This window comes from Aphelocoma coerulescens, chromosome 8, assembly GCF_041296385.1.
Source record: "Aphelocoma coerulescens isolate FSJ_1873_10779 chromosome 8, UR_Acoe_1.0, whole genome shotgun sequence".
Lineage (NCBI taxonomy): Eukaryota > Metazoa > Chordata > Aves > Passeriformes > Corvidae > Aphelocoma > Aphelocoma coerulescens.
Window position 1 is genome coordinate 26834728 of NC_091022.1, and position 20266 is coordinate 26854993.

General features: G+C 38.5%; 1 protein-coding gene across 3 annotated transcripts in view; it reads right to left on the minus strand.

Annotated features, from left to right (window-relative positions):
* FAF1 (Fas associated factor 1) overlaps window positions 1-20266 on the minus strand; it is a 155049-nt gene that overhangs the window by 14009 nt on the left and 120774 nt on the right. For all 3 annotated transcript variants that reach the window (XM_069023381.1, XM_069023382.1, XM_069023380.1), the window contains 5 exons: window positions 16606-16742; window positions 14077-14165; window positions 4634-4714; window positions 4208-4285; window positions 1034-1249 (listed from right to left, as the gene is read on the minus strand). In XM_069023381.1, coding sequence (XP_068879482.1) covers window positions 1034-1249; window positions 4208-4285; window positions 4634-4714; window positions 14077-14165; window positions 16606-16742 — 601 coding nt within the window. The remainder of the gene's footprint in view (window positions 1-1033; window positions 1250-4207; window positions 4286-4633; window positions 4715-14076; window positions 14166-16605; window positions 16743-20266) is intronic.

Sequence of the window (20266 nt, forward strand, 5' to 3'; positions counted from 1 at the left end):
ATGATAAAGCAAGAGGTATCTGTTACAAACTACTGTAAACATGTCAATCAGAGCCTCATTCCTAGTGAATTTCCTCCAGGGGCAGTGATGGGAAACAAAATGGAAAACCAATCCAAATTATTCAACTCCTTCAGTGAAAAATGGCTTAACAAGTTGTCTGGAGATGCCTCCAGCACACAAGACCCCAGCTGGTCCAGAGCTGCCCCACTCCTCTGCAGTGCTGAGGCAGTATGGCCAAAGAGCTGCTGAACTTCACCCACCACTGCTTGGCTCTGTCCAGACATCTCTGCAGTGCCCATTCCCTTCACCTTTTATGCAGGGCCCCTGCACAGGTGGACCCACTGACTTTCACCTTTGCTGTAGCAATGACTAAATAAGAAATGAAAACTAATTTGTGCAGAAAACACAGAGGTGTATTTTCAAAGAAACTTAGTAGCTAGCACAAAAATTACCTGTTGTTTTATCAACAGAATTTAATTGGCTTTTGTAAGCAGTGAACAGTATTGATTCTGAAAATCAGCAGGTACATCATTACAATTTCAAGGCAGGAGATGTAATTATCTACTGGTATTATGTAACAAGATCGAATATTTATTAGGATGTACTTAATAGTTCATAACTGGATACTATCTGACACTGAGCCTTGTTCATAACATAAAGTTGCCTCAAAATGGCAAAACCAGAGAGATCAGAAGTACCAGCCCATAACAGACCTGTACTACCAGCAGTGTTGATGGAGCTTCCTTCAAAACAGGACATGAGTGATGCAGGCTCAGAATACTCAAGTTTTCATTGAATATGGTCCATAACTATTTTCTGAAATGGAGGATTTTTTACAATATCACGAGGCAGGTTTCACACAGCTCTGTATGTAACATCTGACAGCACTGGTCAGGCAGCACCTAGCTTAGAGCTTGGCAGCACTGGAACATACCCAGGCACACCTTTTACCTACTATGCTTTAACCCACCAGCCCACCTAACCCACAGCAGCAAGAAGCAGAGGTATTTATTCCTGAAAGGTATTTACTCACATCTCTCCTTGGAAAGGTGCCCAGCAGCTTGTACTCCTCCCAAGGATATCCCTTGGAAGCTACAAAATCAAAAACAACCTGCAGCTTGCTGCTGGCCAGGAAACGCCGCTCAAAGAATTCTCCACTGGGCGTCCGGATGCGGAGTTTGCTGACAGACTCAGTGCTCTCCTCCTTCGGCTCCGGAGGCAAAGACTGCTCCAGAGAGAGCCTGATAGCCTGGGGAAGGAAAAACAACCATTTAGGTTGCAATGCCAGCAACAGAAGAAAAGGACAGAAAGCTTTTCTTTTTATTTCTTCTAGAACTTCAAGACGTGTCGCAGTGCTCCAGAGCCTTTATATCTCAATGACAAAATAATTTTTATTCAATCCTTAATAACAGCCCACCAGACAACTAATTAAAATAAATCCTTCTTTATAGCACATATTATTAGGTCTACAGTTAATGCACGATGGGATACGTAATTTAATCATTTGGCAGAAAGCCTTGGAAAAAAATTGAATGAGAGAATAATTGTCAAGTGGCCAATTGCTTCCTTAAAGGGTATAAATTAAAAGGCAGTAAAAGTACTTCTTTAAATGCACTTGTCAAATTGCCTTCCTCTTGCAGAGAGTAATTGACCATTTGCAGTAGAGTGGGCCCTTAATGGCAGTTCAGAGTGAAAAGAAATATATGCAAGAAATTTACTATAAATAAACTGAAACACTGTTAACAGATGCAATTAAAAATGCCACAAACGTACATTAGATACACAGTGCACATATAAAAAGTAGGAATGGTCAAAGAAGAAAACTCGGCGAATGGAAATGTGAGCCTGAAGACTTAAAGTAAGCTATTATTATTATTATTATTATTATTATTATTATTATTATTATTATTATTACTATTATTATTTGCAAGAAGATGGTTCCAAGTACAGATGAGCACATTTTCTGCAACAGCTTGCATAAAATCAGCCCCCAAACTGCAATGACACTACATGACTAAACGTGTATGACTGTCTTCCTGCTAACATTGCTGATGTCAAGATTTTAAGGGCAGGACCCAGGTCTGTGTTCTCTGTCCTCTGTCTCTGGGAGCTGCTACAGCACCAATCCTTTGATTAGATTTTTTTTTTAAATAAAATTAATGGCTAATATTAGACTGCTGAATGAGGTGGCCTTCATTTTCAAGGGCATTTTTGGTACTCATGGGCAGCATCAGCATCTGTCAAAGATTTGGTCATACTCAGAAGCAGCTCTGTTACAATATCACCTCTCTTAAGGTGGCGCTTAACGAGAAGGTAAAGGGATGGAAGAAGCAGCACAAATACACTGCCTCCCTCAAAATGTGCCTAAATTACAATTTTTCAAACTGAAGAGGCAGTCAGGCAGGGATTTACCCAGATTTTCAAGGAATTTTCAGGATACATAGTTGCTATTTGTGCTTTTGAAAACCGCCCCAAGGTCATTTAGTAATAGAAACTGATGGATGGTGATTACATTGCAGAGAAAGGACTGGGCAGAAGCAAGATTATGAAGGCTTTTAAATAGTCTACTTCTTACACACGCACCTCTGAGCAAATTATACCTCAGTATAAATATTTATACATAGAACTTGAGTTCATTTTTGCTCATCTACTATGAGATTATATTTTAAATAGATTCTATTTTAATTTTCTCCCTCTCCATTCTAAACCACCTGCTTACTATCTTGCTGTTTTGACATTTCCCCACACAGTATAACAACAGATGCTACATTATTTACTGAACCCAATCAATTATATTATAGAAAAATAAACAACAGTAGCTCATTAGAGCTCCTTCCTTTGTGCAAAGAGTGTGTCACTCCCCAAAGTAACCACTCTCCAATGCTTCCAACATAAAATGGCAATTTACAATGGATATTCTGTACCAGCAAACCAAGTCAGAAAACAATGACATGATGGATCACATTAAAAACTCTTGGATCTGAACAAGCAATTTCAGTTTGTTGATAAAAAGATGTTCAGTATGTGAAGAGCTCAATAGTCAGATTTTAAAATACAAACGGAACATAAAGCCACTTCTGTAAGTAAACACTCTTACAGAACAATTCAGTCCAAGTAATCTGTATACTTGAAAACAGGGAGTGTTAGTAAACATTATTGTTAAAATCCCTTTTGTTCTACTAAGCAAACAGATTCTATTATTTCCATTACTGCACTCTGCATTAAAACAGGGAAGCCCAGGTATATCTTGATAACATGGGCCAATCTTGCAGCCTCTGCATAAGAAAACTGTTTCCAAAAGGCCAAGGTATCAGAAAAGGTTCAGAAGCAGACATAATGATGCAGAAATAATTATTGTTTCTATGTATACAAAATTACTTAGAAAAGAAAAACTTATTTCTTATTTAAGCCTGAGTGGGAGCTGATTGTGAGCCCTGTTCCTGCTACAGTAGATTCATGGTCGACTGCTATTAACCTCACAGAATTGCCATCTCACAACTAGTCTAGACTCTGAAAGAGGCTGCAGGAGCCATCTCTGAGAGGCACTGGGACCCTCAGAATTTACAAAATTGAGAAAATCTACAAAATAACAGTTTGAGGAACACTACTCTTCACAGCACAGGGTTTCTGTTTTCTTACAGAGGCCTAGAGACATAAAGTACTTGTTTAAACACAATTTTCATTCTAAGGAAGATTCTGTAGAAGACTGTTCAGAAATTTTTTGAAGGTCCACAAATCCACATTTCAAGATTTTTTATTATCTTAAAATTTTTAATAAGTGCATTGTCTCCCAAATTAAATTTGGCAACTTGTTTGAACCGAACTGCAGGCAGGCTTTGCGCTACTTCCTGGAAAAAATGAAAGGGCCCCATGTTTTTAAAAGGAGTGGCTGCAGAAAACAGGTTAGAGCCTCCCAAAGATTCCAGCATTTATGGAGCCCATTTCACAGATCCCCTGTAAGCAGGTCTATCTAGTATCTGGCTTTTTGAGACCCAGATGACAAAACAGAAAAGCTATTAAACAGTGGATGAAAATGATTTAGTTGTACTTTGTTTCACAGATATATAGTACGAAATCAAAAATAAAAAAAATTGATCACATAAAAAGTATACTTTGAATTAAAGTTGCAGAGTGTGTTGAATGATAGTTTCAGTGTTCATAAGCTTCATGAATTCAAAAAGTTGTCAGACAAGGTAAAACATCCCACCTCACGTTCTTCCTCCTGTTCTTTCCGGATTTGTTCCAAGCGAAACTGCTCTGCCATTTCTCTCTCTTGTGCTTCCCTCTAACAAACACAAAGGGCAATCCCACATAAATATGTGATAAATACAAATTCAAAGAAATTTCTCAATGTTTCTGTAGAAATTAATATAAGAGATAGGATATTCATTAAGTGATATTTTCCTGCCATTCCTTTCCCAAAATCTATTATTAAATGAAGCCAGGATGAGTTTAGCTAAAAGATGTAGTCAAGTCTAGTCCTAGTGACTTTATCTGGTGCCACTTTACAACACTGAGGACTTTAGGATCTCATGTTTAGAGCACAACTGGAGGTGGGCAGTCCTCTGCACCAGAGAGCGTTCCCAAACTCCAAAGGGTTCCCATCCCATGGAGTCCCTCCCCCTGCACACACCTTGGCTCTGTCAGCCTCCAGCGAGATGCGGTACGCTTCATCCTGCTCTCTTTTCACATTTTCTCTGGCTTCACGTTCATCCTAAAGGTAAAAAAAAGAAGAAAAAAAATCAGCAAACAGTGGACCATTATAATAAGTGTCTTTATGTTCACCAGAACTCTTTAATCCCAGTGACTTCAAAACCACCCAACTCCCGCTAGGAGAAACACGTTCAGAAATGCCTCAAGGGTGACGGTGGCTTTAGAAATTATGACTACCTGAAGCTGTGATTCAATTGCCAGGTAAGGGAATGGTGTGTCCAAGCCCTGGCCTGAGGGCTGGATGAGGCACCCAGGCTCTGCACTGAGAGCCATGGCAGGCACAGAGACCCAGAGAGGAGCAGCCTCCAGGGGAGGGGTCACTGCAGGGGGGTGTGGGCTGGTGCGAGCAGGGATTTCCCTCCTGCACCCAACAGCTTGCATGGTTTTGTAACAGGGAAGAGTGGTTTAGGTGCTGAGGCTGCATTTTCATTGACTCTCTACTCAGACTGACAGTGGGTAATGGCTGGTCCTGACAGAGAAAGCCCAATCCCAGGTCCTTCCTGGGTCAAAAACAGCTCAGCAGGGTCCATCCAGGGTCATGGCTATCAAACATCATCCAGAAGCCTCAATTCACAGTGTTGAATATGATACAAAGATGGGAAAGTTGCAGGTCCTGCTCTGAAGTACCTCAAATGGACAGATGCAGGCAAGCAAGGAACAGGAGGTTACAATGCCAGCAAAAAGTATCTTATCAACAATCACAGCACAAAAAAAAATAAAGGTTTACTAAAAACACTTGAATGACAAAGCGAGGCATCATCCACACAGTGGAGGATCAAAGAGTGGATATCCCCAAAAGCTGGAATAACTGCACTGGGGTGATGTCAAATAAAACAAAGTGTACAATCAATAGCTTCATACCCTGCCTCTGAAGCTGAGACAGTGGCTGCTTCCCTGTGCTTACTCCTCTTACATCTCATAATCCCCCCAGAGCCCTGCAGAGGCTGCACTGGTCCCTACAAAAATCAATAGGATTTAGGTGTGAGACTGCTGGTGGGCTCAGCAGGGTCTCCCCTGCAGTTACCAGTAACACAGCACTTGCACTGGGGCAATCTGTCCCCTGTGTTTCACAGAAATTAAAGTCTGTTACCTGCTGCTTCTTGAAGAATTATTTTAATCTTCCCATTCAGCTGCAATGTTTATTCCACATAAAAGAATAATTTTGGTAAGTGATCAATTTTCTCCTCAAAACATCATTATTTGGCAAAAACTCAATTCTGAATGGGAGGAGCTCATACTGACTGTAATTATCACAACATACAAACATGCCAAGATGTTCCTCAAACAAAACTCAGACATCTCAGTGGTTAAATCTCTAAAGTAGAATGCAAACACGAGGAAAGGACAAACTGCAGGGAAATCTATACAACTTCCACTTGGAAAGTAGCAAAATCTCTTCAGAGGAAATCCTTCCTCCTTACAGAAACAGGACCCAAAGTTATTCTACAATCAGTGTGTCCTGAATTTCATTCCAAGAAGATTTAGAAACCATCACTTTGTTCAGAAGAACCAAAACACAAGTAGAAGTAATTCTTGTAAAATGCAAAAAAGGACAATAACCACCCAATAACCCTTCCCCTTCCTGCCTGCTCTGGACATTGATAAGTTTTATGTGCTCAGCTCATGGAATACTTTGAGAAGTTAACTTGAACCTGATAGCAAAAAACTATCCTACATGAATATTCCATTTCTGAGAAGAGGAGGCGTTGAAATAATTAAACAGTTCCCATTCTTATGTTATCCAAACATGAGGAAAGCTTCTTGAATACAGAGGTTTTCCCGATTCTTCTCATAGATGGAATGTAACAGTAAAGAAAAAAAAATTGTGCTATGTATACTGAGACTTTTCATAAACATCCAGAAAATTCATCTTAGAATAGTGAGAATCAAAATAACCTTTCCAAATCAGCTCACTAAAGGAAGATGAGTTCAGGTAATCTGCTAGAGGACAAGCCTTTAAAAAATATTCAGAATTATTTCAGAGAGAACCTATTCAACTTCCATGTTCTTCAACTTTGTGTATCACACCTAAATTCACATACTAAATTTCAAAAGTCACACAAGTCCAGTACTGCCCAAAAGAACTCTGAAAGATTAGATACAACTACTGCAATTACAGGCTCTTCTCCATCAAAGATTGCTAGCAATTAAGATAGAGTTATTGTAGTTTACCAAAAAATAAAATTAAAAAAAAAAATACTGATGCTGTAGGTTCTACAACTAGAATTGAAACATGAATTCCAGCTATTAACGGAAGTTAAAATTCTTTCTTCCTTATTCATTGCAGTTATCATCATCCTAGAAGAGGATTATGAAAAAGATGTCAGGAATGTGAAGAATTACCATGCATGACTTCCTGGTCCTCACAGAAATATGTGAGCCACATCTAAAAGTAAATGACTGCGCCACCGAGCCCTACACCTCACTGAAATAATAGTGCTCTTACTGAAACAGACCTTAAAAACCAACCTGGAAGTCAGAGTTCTTTGGGTTAGCAGCAGATGTAATCCCATGAAATGCCTCTTTCTACCTACTTCTGTGTTAATATTTCTATTTGTTAATACTGCTCACACCTGACAGGAACCACCTCCTCCACAGAGTTTACGGCTAAATTGTGGTATTGTTTGGTTTGGAGTTACACCTTGGGCAAATTTTAAACATTAGATGAAGCAGTTCTCCCTTTTGTAATGCAGTTTCTTATTTTAGTCATCTCTCCCTGTAGAGAAGAATGAGGAGGCCTCAAGTTCACCAGAAAGCAACAAAATAAAACTCACAGCAGTGACAGGAAAAGCAGAAGAAAATATTCTGCAGAGAATCCTTCACTGCACTAACAAAGAGCATGTGAAGAATAGTCATGCCACTAATAATTAATATAAAAAAATTCAGAAGTGTCATCCATCAATAAAATTTGAGGGAGCTGAAAACTTTCCTGTTAGACCCTACATAAATCACATTATTGACTGAACATCACTAAATGCATCTCCACTGTGCTTTTGCAATGAAGGCAGAATTGCCACCTTCTTTTTTCAAGAAATCAAAGTATAAACAGACATGGCTTATCCCAGGTCATTTAAAAAGCCTTCATCAGAAACAGGGGTTATACAGCATTTGTGAATTCCACAGCAGTGGCTGAAGGCTGGTGTGAATGTAAATCATCCACATCCCAGGGGTTTTGGGCTTGAGGCAAGGGGACAATTCTCCTTTGCACTCACAGATATCTGCTTTCCTGTTTTGGCAATGAGACAACAGGAGGACATTCTTTCAATGGAAGGTTGAAAATTTGAAAAAAATTGCTTTTATTTACAGAATATATTCTTTAGCTATGACTTTTCTTTGCTATTCTGTTTCTTAGAGATGCAGTCATCACAAAAATAGCACACTTACATTTATGAGATAGCTACAACCAACCAGAGAAAAGCTTCTCCTGAGTAACATCCAGTGCATCAAGACTAAGAAAAACTGACAGATAAGATTAAGAGAAAATTTAGAATAACTCTCTCAAATAATTATTTCCTAAACCATTTGTTGAAGCTAATCCTCAAACACCTAGTGACAGGCATTTTCAGATGCAGGATGATGGACAAAGAGGGATTCTTGATTGAATTTAGGACAGCAGATTCTACAAGCTAAAAATATTTGGCTTTTTGAATGGGATGTTTTGCTGAAAAAGCCAGCATTGACCCTTCTGGGCTTTTTTTATTTGTATTATTATCTTTTTTTTCCCTATTTATTATTGTCATTTCTGAAGGTAGGATTTAATGATTTAACCCCAGGAATCAGCTTTGCACATGATTTATCTCAGGGAGCTGTGTTATATTATTCCCCATTGCCCTTTGGGACCAGTTTTACTGTGAAGTAAAACCAGATGAGACAGAGAACCATGAGCAGAAGACATTTCTCAGAGCACCAGCAAGTAAAGGGCTATTACAAGAAAGAAAGAAAGAAAAAAAAATGTATTTACAAATACTGAATGCCTATCTGAAAGACAGTTCATTTCACTGAACCACTCCTGAAATTAAAATCTGCAAATGCTTAAGGCTATTCATGGGAGCGTTAAAGAGAAACACCCCTTTGTCCAAACAAACCAGTGCAAGAAAGGCATTAATTTGACTCACTAAGATGACAGACTTGCACATTGTATAACTTAAACATACATGATGGGGAATATATGGAAGGAAAAAGTGTACACAGAGCGTATTGGGTGTATGGGAACGATGAGGACAAAGCAAATGGACATTTTAGTGGTGGCAGAACCACGGGAGGAGGCAGGATGGGGCAGGGTGAGGGGAAGAACAGCACAGAACCACCACAGGATCCTGCCTGTCCACACTGAAGGCTGAAAGCTCAGTTCCAGATACTGATTTTTGGGAATTAACTCAAGTGACAAGAAAAAGCCAAACTCAAAACCTTCAAGGAATCCTGCAGTGCCTTTCCTTGGGCAACAAGCCAGCCCAGTCCTGATACATCTGCCCAGCTGGGCTGAATATTCCGTGACTAGAGCCATCAACATGTACAGGCTAAAAGCCACAGGGACTCAAGATAAAATATCTTCCATCTTTCTTTCCTCTGTCATTGCCTTGCCCTTTGCCAAAGCTCTAACCATGCTGGAAACTCTTGAAGGCAGTACTTGCACCTACTGGGGTGTGTGCAGCAAAGTGCTCAATGGGAAGCCCATCGTTTGGGCTGCGATCATATTACAAACACAAAACTGGAAAATTTAATCAAATAAATTTTGATTACTGTAGTTTAATTAGTTATAACTAGTAATAATTAGTAAATGTGCTAATTAGATTTTTGAGGAGTTAAATCCCAATCTTTGCTAGACGACTGTCATCACCATAATGCTTTTGGAATTTAATGAATTTCGTGTATTCTCATAATCTCTTGTTGTGCAAATACTATACACCATGATACACATGACAGCATTAGATGGAAAACAGATTACCCAAGGTATTCAGATGCCTGATTTCTACTGATTTTAATGTGAGCTTCAATCCCTAGAAGAAATTACAGAGGTCTCCTGCAGAGCTGATGGAAGCACTTCCCTTACATTTGACAGCAGTGAGGCAGGAAAGGAGGTAAAGATATAGTGATACCAGGCTTCTCACTGCACAGTTGTGAAAATACCACTTCGCCACTAAAGCCCCAAAGTGCTTTGGCAGGGAAAAGAGGAAAAAGAATTCATGCTGCCATTTTGGAGTTTTGGTTTTCCTTCAAGTGTTTTTTAACTCCCCATCCAGATATTGGTGAGGAAGGACCTTATTTTCCTCATGCTGTAGAAGTATCTAGTAAGGGGAGAAGTCACCCAAGAACAGAAAGCAAAGATGGTGACTCTGCAGGCCTACATTTTTCTCCAGCTTATCTTAGAGTTCGTTCACAGCAGTTTTTCCAGTTTAAAAATTCTTAAGTATCTCTCTTTTACACTAAAGACCAGCGTGCTGGCAGACGTAGTTTAAAGTGAATTAAAGGTTTTAATTGGTATTTGTAAAATTAAGAAGGTCTGTGAAGCAACTGTGGGTACTACAACTCCACCTTGAAGACTAATCTGAGAGCAGGAGTGCCAGCGTTGCGTAACGACAAAAATAAACACGACCAGAGACCTACTGTTACTTAAATGTGGACAAGTTGGACCAGCTGTGTAACAGTCAATGCTTCTACAGTAATAAATGTTGACAGCAAAAATAAAAAATGCATTACTGAGGCATCATCAAATGAGCCCTGTCATTACATGGAAACTCCGCCCTGTATAAGCTTGTCAAAAAGTGTTACTGTAATCCTTTGAGAAGCCTCCTCCTCAGGCAATGGAGAAAAAATGTTGAGGATCAGCCCAGAACAGGTGTGTTGTGCTGTAATGCCAGGATTTAATCACAGATCTCTTCACATTAATCTCACAAAGGAGCTAACTCAGATCTATTCGGGCCCATCACGCCACACTGAGATGATTATTTAACTATCCAGTTAAAGCAAGCAAGCTCACAGGGTGTTTAAAAATGGACATTCCAGGGCGTACGATATTTTACAGCTATTATTTGTTTTCCTAAGCCCAGCACCAGGCATTGACACTTAAGAGGAACTGATACTCAAGAGGAACTGATACTACACGCTCTTTTCAAAGTCAGTGCCCAAAAAATCTCAGTGCACACCTTCATCAACAGTGGCAGAGGCTGCTTATCCCTGCTCTGACATATCCTCTCTTGCTTACAGGAGAAACTCCTTAATGACATTTATTACCTCTCTGCAAAAACCCCCAGCTCCAATGCCTGAACAGTAGCTGAAGTGTCAACTCCTGCAGAGGCAAGCAAATATGGTTATGAAAAGATGTCCATTAGGTGCATGGAATCATTACTGTAGCTGCAGAATAACTCTGCATACACAGTGTGAGGTTGGATTTCAGCCCCCAGTCCTGACTGCACTGGGAAGGGTGGGACTGTGTCCTGGCCAACTGGCCTTGCTGGTGATGGTCACTGAGCCACTGAATGTCCATTGGCCACTTCTTATCAGAAGAGCCATGTGAGCACATCAGTGCGCTGCTCATCCAGTTTTGCTGTTTGTGGCTTGTTCTAACAGCAACTTTAGGGGCAAAGTTATAAAAGCAGACAGCAGGACACCTAGACTGTGTATGTACAATGGCACATCAACAGCATGGTCCAAAAGACCAAGGAGGTTTCCAAAATGTCATCTCGTCAACACAGCAACAGCTCATGACTGACCCAGAACCCTGGAGAGGCTGGGAAAAGAATGGGACAGCAGGTTGATCTCCCTTTAAGAAAGCTTGGGAGAGAAAACAGGTGCAGAAGTCACACACCAGGACAGACACGTTGGGTTACTATGAGAAGACGTGCATCTCAATGTTTTTAAGGTATTTCTTTGGAGATTATGTAAGAAATAGCTTAATGGAGTGCAATACACAAATCTAAAAATTAGCTCCAACTGCTAGTTAAGTGATGATATTTTATCATTTGACGCTATAAAAATATGCAACAGATTTGTCCCATTAAAATGTTATGAGGCTAAACTGGTAAATTTTACCAATACATGGATACAAAAGCACAGGATTTAGCTAAACATACTGTTATTACCACCAGCTAATGAGGGGGCTCATGTCACTCAGGTGAGGTACGTTGGTGATGTTGTTCTGAGCATCTCACACCCCCAGCAGATACTCAGTGACAGGGAGCTGCCTGTAGCTACAGCCACCATCAGCTGAGCACCTGGAGTGGTACCAGTCCTCCTGTACCCCAATAACCATCAGAGGGCACTGCAAAACACGCTGTGCCAAACAGGATTATGCAGTGGCTGCGCTGGAAGCTTTCATGTGCATGAGAAGTTCAGCTGCATAAACTCACTCATTACTGACTTCATGCTGTCATTTATAAATGTTTCCAGTTCTGGTTCTCCCTCACACACATTTCTGTTTACAGCAACGCTACATTGATGACTTCTCTTTTTAAAGCACAAGAGAATTTTCTGCTTATCTTCTTGTGGTTTTACGATGACTTATTGTTGCTATTAAGAAAACAGTAACAGAAACCGGACTCTGTATCCTGTTTGCTATTGTAATAGTTGGGAAAAAATTGCATCAACTGCAGTAAGATCTTAAAAAAAAAAGGTGTTGATGTTTGAACACTTGAAGTTGTCAAGTACAAGGCTTACAAGAAAGCTACACATTATGTAGCAAACCACAAAAAGGCAATATTTTGTTTTCAGGCTGGAGCCCTCTATTGAGTACAGACTGCTTGTCAAATACTCCCTCTCTGGAATAGTAATTTCATAAAGCAAGGTTATTTTTTGTTTTTAAACTTCCTGCTTCAAAGGCAAAAGTGTCTGAGATCACCTTTTCAGTGTGCTTGTAACGAGTGGAGCCAAGGTGTAAGTAAATATCCTATTTGTGTATAGAGCCCATAGTGTCTGGAAAGCTGCCCCCAAAGTTTATGAAATTTTCCATCAGTTTTCTGAATGTCAGAGTGTGTTAGAAAAAGCTTCTGTTGGGGAAGAAATGTCACCGGTGCTTTCAGGGACAGAAAAACAAAAGGAGAAGACTACAGAAGACTTGGGCAAAGGTAGATTTTGGAGAAATGTAAAAAAATTAATTTTCCATTCTCCCTACATAGGAAGAGCACTTGGGGAAAGAAGGCAGGAGACAACAGTCCCATGTGGGCACTGGACTGTCACTGTCACTGCTCTTGGCCATCCAGTGAAGGACAGAGAACAGCCCAGGACAGGAGCCAGCTTCTGGTTCTTTGGTCTGGTGTCCTGCTCCTCACTCTGTTCCAATCCTATCACTTCTAGTTTCTTCTCCTATCCCTTGTTTGCTTTTATCTCTCTGCCTTGTTTCCCTCCGTTTTCTTCCTTTTTATCACTTTTACAGTTTTTAATTCTGAACCTCTCTTGGAGCTCATCTGTGATGTAAATTTTACCTTCTTGTTAAAACATTAAAAAAACTCCGATATTCAACATACTCCTGTTAAAATGCAATAAAAAATTCAGTTATATTATGCCTTGGATTTTTGTTGTAATCCTCATATTTAAATTCGTGTTCAGTATTAACAAAATTAAAGTCAATTTCTTTACCAATGAATTACAGGTAGCATAAATAAAGAAGAAAAAGTGAATGACAGATATTGTGCAGATACTGTGCCTTCATATTACAGTCAGTAAATCTTGTACTAATGAGATACAAGATTTAAATGTGAAGAATGTGTTTAGTGAATTATTGTCAATCAGTGTCTATACAACAGGATAAGAATAATCTTGAATGGCAACACATCTATTATTACAAATTCCTAAGTACTTCATTACTTCAAAATGTCACTCTCAATTTATAGAGTAACAGATAAAGATCTTCCAGCTGTATAACTCACTGTGTCTGCTTCTGTGTAATTGAAACACTGGTTTTGAGAAGTCTTGTCACCATTTATGCATTCTGCATCATTCTGAATGGTGGTTCAGTACTGGTGTACTGGTTAAAGTTGGTTTCAGCCCCCTTTTAAACAAACACATTTAAGATATATTAATCTATTTTTGGGTTGGTTTTTTTCTACCTATGACTTGGAGCTGGTCAGTGGGAAAAAATCTGATCGTTGTTTCCTTGTGTGTGCATATTAAGCTCTATAATATCACTGTGATGTAAACAGTCACTGGTGACTAATGTTCAGCAAAAGGAAAGAAACTGAAAATGACAAGACCAAAAAGGAGGAGTTGTTTTGAGAGACCCAAATAAATACACAAAGGAGACTTCCTTTTTAATTTCTGACAGTGGAAGAGACACTAAAACACAGCATACCCAACTCCACTGGCTAAAGAAACATCTGGTTAATTTACATCCCCAGTGATTAGTGGAAGCCAGCAACTTGCAATGCTCACCTCATCCTTTATGTCTTCCTGCTGCTGGGCACTGAAGATCTCCATCGCAGCCATCAGCCTCATCATTAGCTCATCCACTGTTGTGTTACCTAGCAACAAAGGAAGACAGCTGAACTTCATTTCATTAAAGTTATTAAACAAAAAAGAAGTCATTTTAGAATTAATCCATAAGAAATAGCCAGACTTAAAAAAAAAAAAAAAAAGACAAGAGTAGAAAATGCAAATATCTCAGTAGAATGCTTTCAGTTCACCTTTTTACTGAAAACTTGAAATTATTTTTACAAATGTTGATCATAGGTTAAAATTTCAGGTGGTGCAAATCTGACCAATTGCTTTTGTGCTTGCATAAATTAACTCTATTTTGTCATTTAGTCACTGATGTTAAAGGAAAGCAGTAGATGTGGGATTCTCTTATGTGAAATTGATTTTACAGTTTTAGAATTCCCAGGGAGACTGAAGCAATTGCTTAGTAAGGCAACAAAAGGTAGGATATTGGCAGCAGCAGCCAAGTGGATTGGTTTAAAAGAATGGGAAACCCCAGAATACAATGATTGAATGGATGCGTGTGCACATTATATTTGGGTATAACTAGTAATAAAATTTCAAATACTATATTTTCTTCAGTCTATTTACTTCTCAAAAATCTTGCAAAGCTAATGAAGTGGAAAATTGTACCATCCACATGTATATCATGAAATAGAACACATACATAGGAAAACAGATACCTCCCCATGTTTTCCTTCCAGCATGCTTCCAGCCTTCAAAAAGACTGAAAGATTACTTTTATTTCCTACTAAGATGCATTCTTTGGTTTCTCTTTCTAAACTGAAGACTAGACTACCCATTAAAGCCACTTGTCATAGTAGTTTAAAGGTTTTAAACCATGAGAAATGGTCAAAAACTATAAAGTCTTAACATCTGCCAGCCTAAACAGCTGTTGAACCCCAGCAGAACAAGTACCACTAAAGAAAACAAGACTGTCCCCATAGTTTCCAACCCCAGGAAAAAAATTAAAATCAAAAGCAAACTTAGACAGCCTGCATTTCAATAAATGCCACTGGGGTCTTAGGTTTCTATATGGTTGTATCTCTTCTGTCAACATGCCTTCTCACCCAGCCCTGAAAGGCCCTCATTGTTCCCACTTCTAACATTTGCTACCTTAGCAGAAAATGTTATCCCACATGCTACAACACGCAGGACTTCAGAGACTACCATTCATTTGGGGCAGTATTGTTAAAAGATACCAGTGTCCCCATTCCTGGGAGAATAACAAGCAGAGATTGTTTGATTTTTGTTAAAGGATAAATTTAAGTAAGGCTACAATAGGTGATCGTTTTAGTTTAATGCAAAGGAGTGCAGAAAACCTGAAAATCATTAAAACATAACAAAGGCAATTAAACAATCTGGATTCTTTTGTAATATAAAGATGCATTGTATTATGACTGAATTGTTGCTAAAGCAGTTAAGTAATTTAAGTCAGTAGCACCACTGACTTCAGTGGGATGGCAAAGGTTCTGAACTGTACTGCAAAGTCAGAAAACCAAGCTATTTGTAAGATTATTCCTATGAAGTAAGTTTTATAAGTTACAGGCATTCATATCATGAATTAGTGTTGTGCTGTACCTTGCACTGAGGAGATAAAATCCATGCAAAAATGAACCATTTTGTCTACAGGAAGGAACACTGCAGATTCCTCAAGAAAATTATTCATCCCAGATGCAGAGAGAAACACTAATGCCTGTCTGCAAAAGCCAGCATTTCCTGAGGCTGAGTTTCCTCAGGAAAATAAGGAGATTACAATAAAGATTGCTCGATATAAGCAATAAGAAAATGAGGACACAGTGTCAGGAAGGCAAACTTGTGGAGAAAGCAGAAGAAATGAGAGGCAGCCATTCTTTGATGTGCTCTAATTTGAAAAGTTACTGAGAACAGCAGTCAAAGGGCAACACTCCACTTCTAAGTCATCTTGCTGTCAGTGAAATCAGAGGAATGGTTACACCAGAAAGAACTGCTCATGTAAGTCAGAAAGCTTCATCTATGTGAGATTATATTAGGAACTTAAATCCTGATCTGATGTGGGGGTCTCAATGCTGCAGGCAGGTCTGAAAAAGCAACTCATGGCCAAATGCTAGGAACAGCAGCCCAGGTATTAACAAGGAATTACACACAATGAACCAAATACATTCTGGCACTATGCAAAAAGTGCAGCCAAAATATTTTGGAAATCAGAAATGTATCTGGATATAAATTTGGAAAACTAAGTGTAGCTCCTTATTGAGGAAATTAAGCTTCCACTTTAAAAAAAAGAGAAAAACTATAATTCTACTACAGTCATGGCAACTCCAATCTCTAACACCATGCTGATTAGTACATTTATGAGTAGTAAATAATTATAGCCTGGCCACTGAAAGTGTGTTTTGTGCAATAAATTCATGTTCTGGACATCTTAAAAGAGAAACAGTTAGCAAAGATCTCTTGTAACAGTTTCAATAGTCACATAAGGAATACTTTTAATATAAAGAACTATACCTTGTATTACATTCAACACTTCATTAGATGATCGTTTTCCCATAATAATAAGGAAAAGTGGAAACTGGTCTGTCTTCTGAGTTCGAATTGTTTGGGCTACAACACTCCCAAAATGTCTAGTGCACATCGTCAGAAACCTTGTGGGGGAAAAAAATTAGTTAATATTGTAGAGGAGTTTTTGAAGTTAAGTTTTAAAAAACAATTATGCTAAATTCAGCAGTTTAACTGAGCTCTTTATCGCTTTTTATTACTAAATTATTACAATATATTTATAAATATTATAGGTTCCAGGTTGTCCAAATTAAAACAATTAACAACTGCTTGAGACAGTGATTTATTTGATGGAGAATTCCATTTCCTGTTACACTACATGAAGACTATAATTCAAAACTACCCCCCAAAATAATCACGCTAAATCGATTGTTCAAAACTTCTAAAGAGACACTAAGTAGAGCCACAATCTAATAAACATGGAAGTATAAAAATAGTAAATTTCATGCAAAAACATAATTTAATAATGAAAGATCAAGAAATTGGTTTTATCAGTCACAGAATTAAAACGTGGTACTTCAGAATTTTATTTTCTTTTGTACTACTGCCCTGCCAGTGACATACTTAGCAGTGTGGTCTAAAAAACAATAATTCTAAGCTTTTGACCAAAAAAAGCTCTTAGATATTAGCATACAGAAGTCTAACATTAGTATTCTTAACACGATCTTGAATAAATGAAAAAACTGATAAAGCTTTTCTCTTCCATTAAAGGACTGTTTGAAATTAGCATTTCTTTCAAGAGAAAAGGGTAGCTTATGATATGTTTTCAGATCTGATGGTAAAAAGTAAATGTCATAATAATAATGAATTATGAAAGACCAAATGCAAATATAGAATGCTTTAATAAGATCCAATTTAATAAAGTCTGTAAAAATAATGGACTTTTAATAACACGGGTCACAAAAGGCAAAACAGTGGAAATTCTAAGGACTAGCCACTGGTACAGGCTTATTAATTCTTAATTATGTTCATGAAAGGCAACTTAAATCGTGTGTTTTCTTATGCCTTATGATAATATTTTAGGTAACAACTACTATGAAATGTATGCTCTAACTGAAGAGCAAAGTCCCGTTGTCACATGCATTAGAAGCCAAATCTATTTGAAAAGACAACCTACATTAAAATGTCAAGTGCTCCAAGTAATTTCTTCTCAAAGATACTGAAAAGATTCAAAATTGTAATTTTTTAAATCAATATATATTGTTTCCAATAAAATGGCCAAAAATGGATAAGCCTGACAAGTAGAGCATTGGGCTTATTCAAGGCACCTGAAGTACTAAAACACTCTCCTCAGAGAGAATCTGTCTTTGGCTGTAGTTGGATGGAAGGCAATGGGTGGGGGTGGCAAGCATTTCAAAGCCATAAGTGTTACTCCTTGATTCTCTGTATTTTGCAACTCGGAACAATCACACACAAAGAAGACATCAAAAAAGCTGAACAAACTCTGCTGTGTCAGAAACAGCGACAGAGACCTAACATCTGGTAAGGATAAAATAGTGTCTGTAAAGTCTGGACATTTCAACTCTTCAGATAAATAACAGCTTTTGATGTTTTCCTGTCAAGGTGGGAACAGGTAAGTGAAATGTTGGCCTCACAGAAGTCACTCGTGATCCTCCTTAGCAAAATTATGTATGTGAGTTCAAGGTTTGACTCCTGGAAGCAATAAAGACAGTGGACAATTGAACTGAATTCCTGAGACTTGTGTATTAAAACTGTTTAACAGCCTTCAACACACCACAGAAGAAAAGCACTCAAGTTTCACAGAAAAACAAAATATTTAACTGGAGGTAAAGAACTGCTGTAGAGAATAATGCTAGAAGGAACAAAAGTAAAGAGACTCCTACAGTATTAGTTGTACTAGTCAAAGGTGTTGGTTTGTTAATTTTTTTTTAAAATCTATTTTGTATTTTGTCAACCAATAACTCAGTCCCAAAATATGCTTTTATAGGTATGGGTTTTTCATGCAGAGAATTCTGAATGGAGTAAATATTTAAGCGTGTTAAGAAGATTTTGTAACTTTTTTCTGGGAGATGAATTTTTATATGCAGGACTTCTGGCTGACTACATAGGACGACCTAAGAGGTTATGACACCTTGGGGTCCTCTATAATCCAGGCTGGAATCAGGCTTCAGCTCCCTGGCTTCAGATGACATTGTGCCAGCCTGCTGTAAGGGCACACACACTTTCCTGGTTGAGTAGCAGCAGAACAGATGCCAGATGCCAACATCTCCCCTCATGGTGGTTTTTTTCTTCTTGGTGTCACTTCTTACAGCCACTGGTGCCATCTGTCCTGCTCTTACTCTTACCAACCAGCTCCCTTCCTCTGCTGCTGTCACAATCTGCTCAGCTTGCTCACGTACCAGTGACAAGAGCAGCTCATGCCAACACTGGTGTGAATGCCACAGACTTTCTTGGGGGAGGAATGAGGAACAACTCTTCTCCAGATATGACCAGATAATTCCCAAAGCCAGCCTTAAAGAGACTTTAACATTTCACAAATGGGTTTGGAAAAAAAGTAACTTCTTTGCGGAGCATGAAGAAAACAATTATGAATATTAAATATGCAAGATTTCGGATTCTTTTTAATAGTAATTATATAATGTGCAAAGTCAACATAAGACTCATTAAAATGTTAATGTAAAAATAACATTTTTCTATTAGGTATTTACATTTTTTAAAGAGTAAAAGCTCAGGTCCTGAATAGGCATATTAGAGTGAGTTTGGTCTCCATAATACAGAGTTATTGCCTTACCCACATTGGTAGGGTCGTAACTGCTGGCTCAAACACAAGCAGCACAGAAACAAGGCATGTTTTAAAGATGCAGAAAGCAGCCTAGATCAAATTATGTGAGTATCATCTTCAGGATCCACATGCTAAACATCAGATTCAGATGCTAAAAAGAATGATTTTATGCACTTTTTCTTCATGCTAGAGTAAAGCCCACATGAGTAGGTCATCTATCTCTTCCTAAAACATGGAAGATCTGATCCCCAGCCTGAAAGGTCCAAATAGATCAGATAAATACTTCATAACCTTGTTCAGACTAAAATACAGCAGTCTAGAAATCCTTTACTCCATCCTTGGACATCAGACAAAATCACTGGTGAAAGCATAAATAAAATATACCTTGAGCCCTTGCTAGAACACTGCACAAAGAATGGAACACACAAGATGCATTTGCATCATCACCTATCACATCCTGTATGATTTCCTAAGGAATATCCAAGGCTTGACACAGGTAGACTTAATATACAGACTTAATAATAGCCTAGATAAGAACAGAGAGTGTGTTCAGTTACTTTACAGATGTTGGTAAAGTGGGAGAAGCTACAAGCACATTGGAAGTCAGAGAATTCGGATTAATCTTCACAAGAATCATCCTGACAAGTAAAATACAATTCTGTAAGGTCAATGAGAGTCTCCAAACTGGAGGAAAGATTGCACAAATACAGCAGAAGAACCAAGAAGTAAGAGAATACAATCAGATCCGTCCCCAAAACAGTCCAATGAATCTGTCCTGACCACCTGTTCTTCTGCCTTCACTTCTTTTGCACAGCACGCAAAAAAGTTATATTTTTTCACCTTTTCTGTTCAGCAAGCTTAATCAAC